The sequence below is a fragment of the Athene cunicularia genome (genome assembly GCF_003259725.1).
Source record: "Athene cunicularia isolate RWA chromosome 15 unlocalized genomic scaffold, athCun1 chr15_part1, whole genome shotgun sequence".
Classification (NCBI taxonomy): Eukaryota; Metazoa; Chordata; class Aves; order Strigiformes; family Strigidae; genus Athene; species Athene cunicularia.
Window position 1 is genome coordinate 81,898 of NW_020799121.1, and position 7,853 is coordinate 89,750.

General features: G+C 63.2%; 1 protein-coding gene across 1 annotated transcript in view; it reads left to right on the top strand.

The window, feature by feature from the left end:
- Positions 1–7,853, top strand: part of SMTN (smoothelin) — a gene marked incomplete at its 5' end in the record, with an annotated part of 14,452 nt that overhangs the window by 4,476 nt on the left and 2,123 nt on the right. The window contains 11 exons of the mRNA XM_026859644.1: positions 489–567; positions 1,178–1,602; positions 2,678–2,836; positions 2,929–3,004; positions 3,237–3,401; positions 3,995–4,057; positions 4,223–4,286; positions 4,622–4,792; positions 4,868–4,991; positions 5,064–5,215; positions 6,544–6,612. Coding sequence (XP_026715445.1) covers positions 489–567; positions 1,178–1,602; positions 2,678–2,836; positions 2,929–3,004; positions 3,237–3,401; positions 3,995–4,057; positions 4,223–4,286; positions 4,622–4,792; positions 4,868–4,991; positions 5,064–5,215; positions 6,544–6,612 — 1,547 coding nt within the window. The remainder of the gene's footprint in view (positions 1–488; positions 568–1,177; positions 1,603–2,677; positions 2,837–2,928; positions 3,005–3,236; positions 3,402–3,994; positions 4,058–4,222; positions 4,287–4,621; positions 4,793–4,867; positions 4,992–5,063; positions 5,216–6,543; positions 6,613–7,853) is intronic.

Here is a 7,853-nt window from a genome sequence, read left to right on the forward strand (position 1 = left end):
CCCCCCCCCCCCCCCCCAGGTGCTGGGAGGAGCAGGGCTGAGTGTGCACAGGAGGCAGCCCCGTGCGTGCAGCCCTTCTAGTGCTTTTATCTGCTCCTGGCCATCTAGGGTAATGCGAGGCACTTGCGCATGCGGCCTTGGCAGAAGCTGGATGTCAAGTGTGCTGCTGCCTTGCTCGTGGCCCTGCGTGTGCCTGGCTTACCCGGCTGCCTCTGCAGCCACGGCACCACCAGTGACCACGGCATCGCTGGCTCACTCCATCCAGCATGAAGCAGGCAGTGCTGACAGTCCCGCAGGGCTGCCCTCAAGTGCTGCTTGCACTAGCCGGCAGGTTCTGCTGCCGGCTGGCAGCCCACTGCCTACAGAGGGGTGACTTTCCCATGCTAATGCACTTGGGCAGGCTTGGCCCGAGCAGCCTGTCAGCTCTCATTAAGGTATTAGCAGCAATGCCCAGTGGGGCTTGGGACCTGTCAGCTGCCTGTCTGCAGACGCAGCCTCCAGGTGTGCTGCCTGTGGGCAGGGAGGAGGAGGAGGCGGCGGCGGCAGTGGTGCTGGCAGCCCTGCCAGGTAGGGCTCAGTCAGAGGAATGGGCAAGGTGTGGGGAACTGGGGGTGGTGGCTGCTACAGCCTGTCCTCTTGCTGGTGGGGGTGCTGCCTGTGCCCGTTGTGCAGGGACCTGGTCCCTCTGGGGCATTCGTTCTGGGTTGGAGGGGAGTGGGGACAGGCTGGGGGCGTCATCACTGGCACCAGCCTGGGGTTGGAGATGTCGGTGTGTTGTGGGTGATGCCGTCCAGGGGTGGGAGGGCACTTGGGCAGAAGGGTGCATGGGTGGTCCCCGGCCCTGGAGGACACCAGCATGGTGATGATTGAGGCTGATCCCACACGGGGGCTCTACCCCTCCTGCTCTGCCACACAGACACCCCCCCTCCCTGGCTGGTGTCTGGGGCTCTGGCAGCCGCCTGGGGTGGGGGGTGCTGCTTAGCAGGGTTCCCTGCCATCAATCCACCTGGTCCCAGGGCTGGAGACGCTGCCAAGTGTCAGCGCTTGCCTCGCACCCCTGCGCGGGACCCCCAGCCGCAGTGACAAGAATAGCCCTGCAGGCTCGGGGCTGTGCTGGGCCGGCCTCCAACCGGGGGTGGTGTCCCGGCGCCCCTATAAAGGGCAGAAGACAGCTGAGCGGGGCCCGCTGCAGTCGTCACCATGCCGGGGGTCAGCCTGGAGGGGCTGGTGCAGGTCGGAGCGGCCGAGCTGGTGGAGCTGCGGCAGGAGCTGGGCGCTTTGCGGGGGGCAGTGGAGGGGCGGCTGGAGCAGGCCCTGCGGCAGGTGCAGCCCCTGGCACAGGCGGTGCGGGCGCTGGAGGAGGAGCACCTGGAGCTGCGTGCAGAGCTGGCGCGCCTGGGCCACCGTCTTGACCTGCTAGTGCTGCAGCTGGGGCCGCAGGAGACCCCCGGGGAGGACCTCAGCACCCTCTTTCTGGAAGCACAGGACCCTTGCGCTCACTTTGAGGGCACTGAGGAGCCCAGTGTCCCCATGGCCCATCCGCCCGCTTTCTCCAGCATGCGCCAACAATCGGCCCAGCACCTCTCCAGGAGCAACAGTGGCGTGAGTGCGGGCAGCCCTGCCCCACGGCAGCACCCAGCAGGGGCGTGGGAGGGTGGCACTGGCTTGCAGGGCTCCTGGTGGCCCCTGGGCTGTCTAAAGCTAAGGCGAAGCCCCTGGCACGATGTAGGACTGTGGCTGCGCTGCACAGGCGATGCAGTGTCACAGGCATCTGCCACCATTTGGGCTCACTGCTGCAGGGAGCAAACAGTGACTGTCTCTCTGCATTGCTGGCATGCCAGCCGGGTGGGCAGGCTGCAGGCAGCAGGCAGCTGTCCTGTCCTCGCCTGCACACAGCAGTGGCAAGGCACAGGTGGTGGTATGGGGGCACGTGGCTGGCGTCACCTCCTGCTGGTGGCTTTGCCGTGGGCCGGGTGCCGGGCTGGGGTAGCGGGGTGCGGGATGGGCCAAGGTGTGTGGTGGGGCTGCTTTGGCCCCCACTGGCACGTCTTCTCTGCTGCCTCCATGCCCTATTCCGGTCCTGGCCCGCTGCCTGCCATGCATTGCTGGGGGGTCGTGCTGAAAGGGACTTGGCATCCTGGCTTTGCTCTGGCAGGGGCCAAGCTGGCTTAGATTCTGAGCAGGATGTGGGGGAGGCTCTCGACCTCCTATACAAGCTCTTCTCTCCACTAAATCCCTTAATTCCTTGGAAATCCCTTGTGCTGCTAAGGGTGCACACTGGCCTTGGCAGCACCTTGCCTGCTGCTGGGCACAGGCACTGCCCAGCCTGGAGCACATGGGCAGCCCCTGCTTGCTTGGAGGGTCCTGGCCGCTTCTGGTGATGAGGGGTGGGGAATATTTGGGGACGTTTTGGCAGCCAGATTGGGAGTAGGTCAGAGAATGCTGGGCCCGCCCCCCAGGGCAGGGGGTGCTGTTAGGGGAGTGTTGCACGCCCCTGCCTGCCTTGGTTGCCACAGATGCCTGTGAGCTCTTATGCCACATGTTGGCACATCTTCAGGGTCTCTGCTGCCTGTGGCACTGGGCAAGTGTCAGAGCAATGTGGAGCTTGAACCCTGAACAGCATGGGGAAGGGTGGCCAAGCTGATGGGGTCTCAGTCAGTTGGTACTGTCCTTATAGATGGAGCCGGAGGTGGTGGAGCAGCCCCAGGCACCAAAGCTGGAGCCGGAGCTGCCCAATGGCATGGAAAAGGTCCAAGTGAGAGAGCTGGAGAGAAGGAGCAAGCTGAACGTCGAGGAGCTGAACAGGATTGAGGATGAGGATGTTCTGGATAAGATGGTACCTCTTCTGTCACCGGGCTCCTGGGAGAAGGCAAGGGGACCGTGAGCTGGTGGCAGAGGAGTGATGCTGACCTCCACCTCCTCCTGCAGCTGGATCGGACAACAGACTTTGAGGAGCGGCGGCTGATCCGAAACGCCATGCGGGAGCTGCGCCAGCGCAAGCGAGGTACTTGGGGATGGTGACTGCCACGGGAGCCGGGGCTCTGGTGGGGGTGGTGCAGGCAGAGCTGGCAGGGTGCTGGAATGGGGCTGTCCAGCTGTGGTGAAGCAGGAGGGTGTGTTGAATCTTCTGCTGCATCCCTGGCTGGCAGCAGTCCGCAGGACCCCCTGCGTGGTGGGGACCATCCCTGCCACCCCTGACTTTGGCTCCTGACGCTGTCTTCCACCTGCATTTGCAGACCAGCGGGAGAAAGAGCGGGACCAGCGGCTGCAGGAGATGAGGAGCCAGGCTATAGCAGGAAGGGCTGGCCATGCCACGGAGACCACCACCACACAGAGCACCCAGTCAGCCGATGGCTCAGCACGCAGCACTGTCACCAAGACCGAGCGTCTCGTCCAGTCTAGTATGGGCTGGGGGTGGGGGGGCACGTAGGGCTCACCTGCCCAGCACAGCCAGTGTGCCAGCCCTTCAGGAGGCTGTCCAGAACCTTGCCCAGTGCTCTGCCACCACAGCTTCTCTGCTGCTCTTGCTGCTTGTCCTGGATCTGGCTTGACTGCTCTGGGAGCAGGACTGTGGTTCAGGGCTGAGTTTTGCTGCATCTCCTCTGGCTTGTTGGAGCCTGCCTGGGGATCTTTAAAGTATCTGCTCTGTTGACCTCCAACCCAGTTCTCTGCCCCACTGGGGTGGCAAGGGCCTTGCCTGCACCTTGGGCCTGTCTCCTGTCCCCTACACCTCCGTTCTCCTGGTCTCTTGGTGGCTTAAGCCAAGAGCTGCTGTAGGGGGCTGAGGGATGCTCCAGCTCCCCACTCCTTTGCACTGGCCTCTTTGCTTCGCCTGGCAGGCACATACTGTCCGTCTCCCCTCTGCCTTCCCTGGCCATGGCTCTCCCTCCTGGGACTTCTCCCTGTTGTGCTACATGTATGCAAGGGTGCTTGGCAGTGGTGGGTGCTGCTTCCCCTGGCCCCAGCTGATCCCCTGTTGCCTTGCCCCCTGCAGGCGATGGCACCAAGACTTCCCGTACCACAACCATGGAGTCGAGTTTTGTGAAGAGATCAGATGGTAAGGGAGCCTTTGCTGCCCTTTCCCTGTGGGATCCTCTGGGTATAACCACAGGGGCATTGCTGCCACTGAGCCATCCCCACCTGTGGCACGAGCAGGGCTCCCACCTGCCTGGCACCACTTCCATCAGCCTCCTGCCCAAGGCCCCCCTCTCTCTCTCTGCAGATGGCAACAGCACATTTGTTCAAACCAAATCATCCTACAGCTCCTCTTCCAAGAAGACGGGCAGGTAGGTGGTGATGCCTCCCCAGGGCCAGCACCAAGCAAGCCCCATCAGCCGTCTGCTTGCACAAACCCTCTCTGCTCAGCTTGCAGTCTCCCTCTGTGGTGTTGTCCCCAGAGCTTCCTGATCCTTGGGGCATGCTCGCTGCCTCCAGCGGTCCCCATGGGTCCCTCCATGGGCCTGGAGACATGTCTGCCAGCTGGGGGACCTTAAGTCACCCCTCTTCTGTCCCAGGGACATGGAGGTCTCCAAAGCTCCAGGGCTGGCAATGTGCTGAGGCCACCCTGTGCCCTTCTCCAGGCTGCCCATAGCCCCCATAGCTTTGTCTGTCTCTCTCCCAGCATCTTCGACCGTGAAGATGAGAGTGTCTCCAGGCAGAGCAGCTTGGCTGCGCTGGAGCGGCGCCAGGCTGAGAAGAAGAAGGAGCTGATGAAAGCTCAGAGCCTGCCGAAGACATCGGCCTCACAGGCTCGCAAGGCCATGATGGAGAAGCTGCAGAAGGAGGGTGGGAGGTGAGGATGGGCCAAGGGCAGGCTGGCTGGTGCAACAAGTGCCACAGGAATAACACCCTGTGTTTTCTGCCACAGCTCACCAAACCCCGCAGTGGCACGCACTGCTGTGCAACGCTCCTCCAGCTTCGGTGTGCCCAATGCCAACAGCATCAAGCAGATGTTGCTAGACTGGTGCAGAGCCAAGACCCGGGGCTACGAGGTGAGTGCCACCTCCTCTTCCTGTCCCCTGGGCTGGTCTCTCTGCCCCTTGGTAACTCTCCTGTCCTTGCAGCATGTGGACATCCAGAACTTCTCGTCCAGCTGGAGCGATGGCATGGCCTTCTGTGCCTTGGTCCACAACTTCTTCCCTGAGGCGTTTGACTACAGCCAGCTGACACCCCAGAACCGCCGCCACAACTTCGAGGTGGCCTTCTCCTCTGCAGAGTATGTAGCTCTTGTGCCATCACATGGGCGTGGGGCAGCTCTCCCACCTGCTGCCCAGGGCAAACTGGGGACATGGGCAGAGGCAACGGTGCTGGTAGTGGGTGCCCATCAGCATCGTTCCCCCTGTGCCATGCAACAAAGTTTTGACACTGGGGGGAAAGCAGTGGCTACATGGGCAGAGCCATGAGAAGCCAGTGCAGCCCAGTCTGGTGTGGTAAGGGTAGGCGTGGGGGTCTGGGCTTCCTGGGTGTTGGGCGGAGTACCCAAAGGCAGGGCAGCAGCCCCCCAAGCCTGCTCAGCCACAGGCAGTACATCCCATCCTGGGGTGCCGGGTGCAGGACTGCAGCCCCTGGGGAGCAGGGTTTGTCTGTGCCAAGTGCCTCCCTTCATGATTGTGGGGGCTCAAACACCATTGCAGCTTCTCCAGTCTCTTCCCTTCCCCTTTTGCTTCTGGTTTTCCTGGGTGCTGAGAGATGGGAGCGCATCCAGCTGGAGGGCTGGCAGCCAGCCCCTCTCTCCTTCCTTCTGTCTCTCTCCCACCCACTCCTCCTCCCCTCCAGCACCCTGCCCAGGGGCAGGGCCGGGCAGGTGGGAGTCCCATCCCAGCCGGTGCCCAGGGTGGTGGTGTGAGCTGGGAGCTCCTGCAAGCTCCCTGGGTGCTGTGGTGCTGTTCGGTGGAGCGAGAAGGGGGCCACTTGCCTGGCTCTTGGCGCTCTCGTTAATGGATTTTTTGCCTTAATTGGGGAACCAGTGTGTGGACTTGAGAGAGCCTTCGATCTCTCCAGCCTGGAAGCCAGGTGGCCTCTCGTCCTTCCTCCTCCTCCAGCTCTTGTGAGCATCTTCTCCCGAGCTTCCTGCACCAGGGCTGTGCCATGCGGTTCCAAGCGGAGCTGGGCAGGACGGCTGGCCTTGCCCCCCGATCCTCCCAGCGGGTCTATATAGGGGCTATATAGAGCGCCGCTCCGCTCTGGAACCCGCTCCCCGAGCACCCGGCGTGCCAGAACACCTCACTCCTCCTCCTCCTCCTCCTCTGTCTCCGTCTGTCCTTCCCTCTGGACCTCACACCTCTCCACGCCACTCACCCACCCTTCCCCCTCCTTGCTTGTGCTCCCCCAAGTCTCACTGAATGGCCTTGGCACGGCAGTGCCTGGAGCCCTCCTGCCCCTGCATCGTGCACCCCTAGAGCATGCTAGAGCAGAGCAGCATCTGCCTGGGGGAGGGGGGGGCGGGGCGGGAACTGCATTGATCCGTGTCTCTTGTTTTCTCTCTTCCTCCCTCCCCGACTGGGCTGCGGTCACTGGCTTGCCCCTCTCTCTCCCTGCCCCCAGGAAGCACGCAGACTGTCCGCAGTTGCTGGACGTGGAGGACATGGTCCGGATGCGCGAGCCAGATTGGAAGTGTGTGTACACATACATTCAGGAATTCTATCGCTGCCTGGTCCAGAAGGGGCTGGTAAAAACCAAAAAGTCGTAGCCCATTTTCACCCCCCCGGGAGCGATGGTGAGAATCTTCCCCTCCAAATATCTGCCCGTGCCCCACTGCTGCCACTTGGCCAGGGACTGGCCACCGCGGCAGGGGAAGAGGCTGGGGGATGCTGGTGGGCAAGGGGCAAGTCCTGGCAGTATTGGCCAGCAGGGCCAAGCTGTGGCCAGGAGAGGGATGCAGGCAGCTGGCTGCCCTCTGGCCTTCCAGAATAGCACCTGTGGGGATTTGGGGAGGGAGGAAGTGTCACCCTGGGGGGCTGTTTGCTCTCCAGCCAGGGGAGGGTGCTAGTGGGAACGGAGCTGCCACAGCTCTTTCCTTTGCTGTCTGAGGCCAGCCTGGGGAATTAGCTGCCGAGACACTGCTCTGAGTGCTCTGCAGCAGCATGAGCCCGAGTGGTGCTGCCTGGGTGTGGGTGAGCCCCCCCCCCCCGAGCTGCCCCAGCACTGCTGCTTGCACTTGCTGCCTCCTTCCTTCCCCCCAGCCCAGGGTGTGTAGGGGCTGTCGGCCCCAGCCAGGGAGGGAGCTGCAGCTGCTGCTGCGGGGCCAGGCGTGGGTGATGGTTCCCTGCCTGTGAGGTGCTGCCTGCTCATATATGGGCAAGAGTGGGGAGCCTGGAAAGTGTGACTCAAAGCTTGGGTCCTGCCTCGTCTTGCAGTGTTTGTTCCTGTCTTCAGGGGCATCCCAGCTGGCACTGGAGCTGCTGCTCCCCGGGCTCTGCACGGCACCAGCGTACCGGGGCTCAAACAATGGCTTTATAAGGGCAGAGCTGCTCTTCTTGCGCTGCCGTTGCTTTGCCATCACCCCCTGAGCCGGGGCTGGCAGTGACGGGGGGCCTGTGGAGCTCAGGCGGGGGCTTTCCCAAGGCCCTGAGCACGGCCCGCCCCCACCCCAGGAATCACGAGGTGCGGCTGGTGCTGGCCAGGCCACGGGCTCAGAGCCCATTAACTCCAGTGCAGCAGAGGCTCTGTGGGAGAGCTGAGACAGCAGGTGCAGGAGCAGGGTCCTGGCAGAGCCCTGGGCCTGGGAGCTCTCCTTGGCCCTGGGGCTCCCCAGGGGGCTGGTCTCAGCGGAGGATCCCACCTTGGCTGTGTCAGCTGGAGTGGGCTGTGCTGGGGGGCTGGGGTGTGCAGCCTGGGGAGAGGGTGGGGGGGTG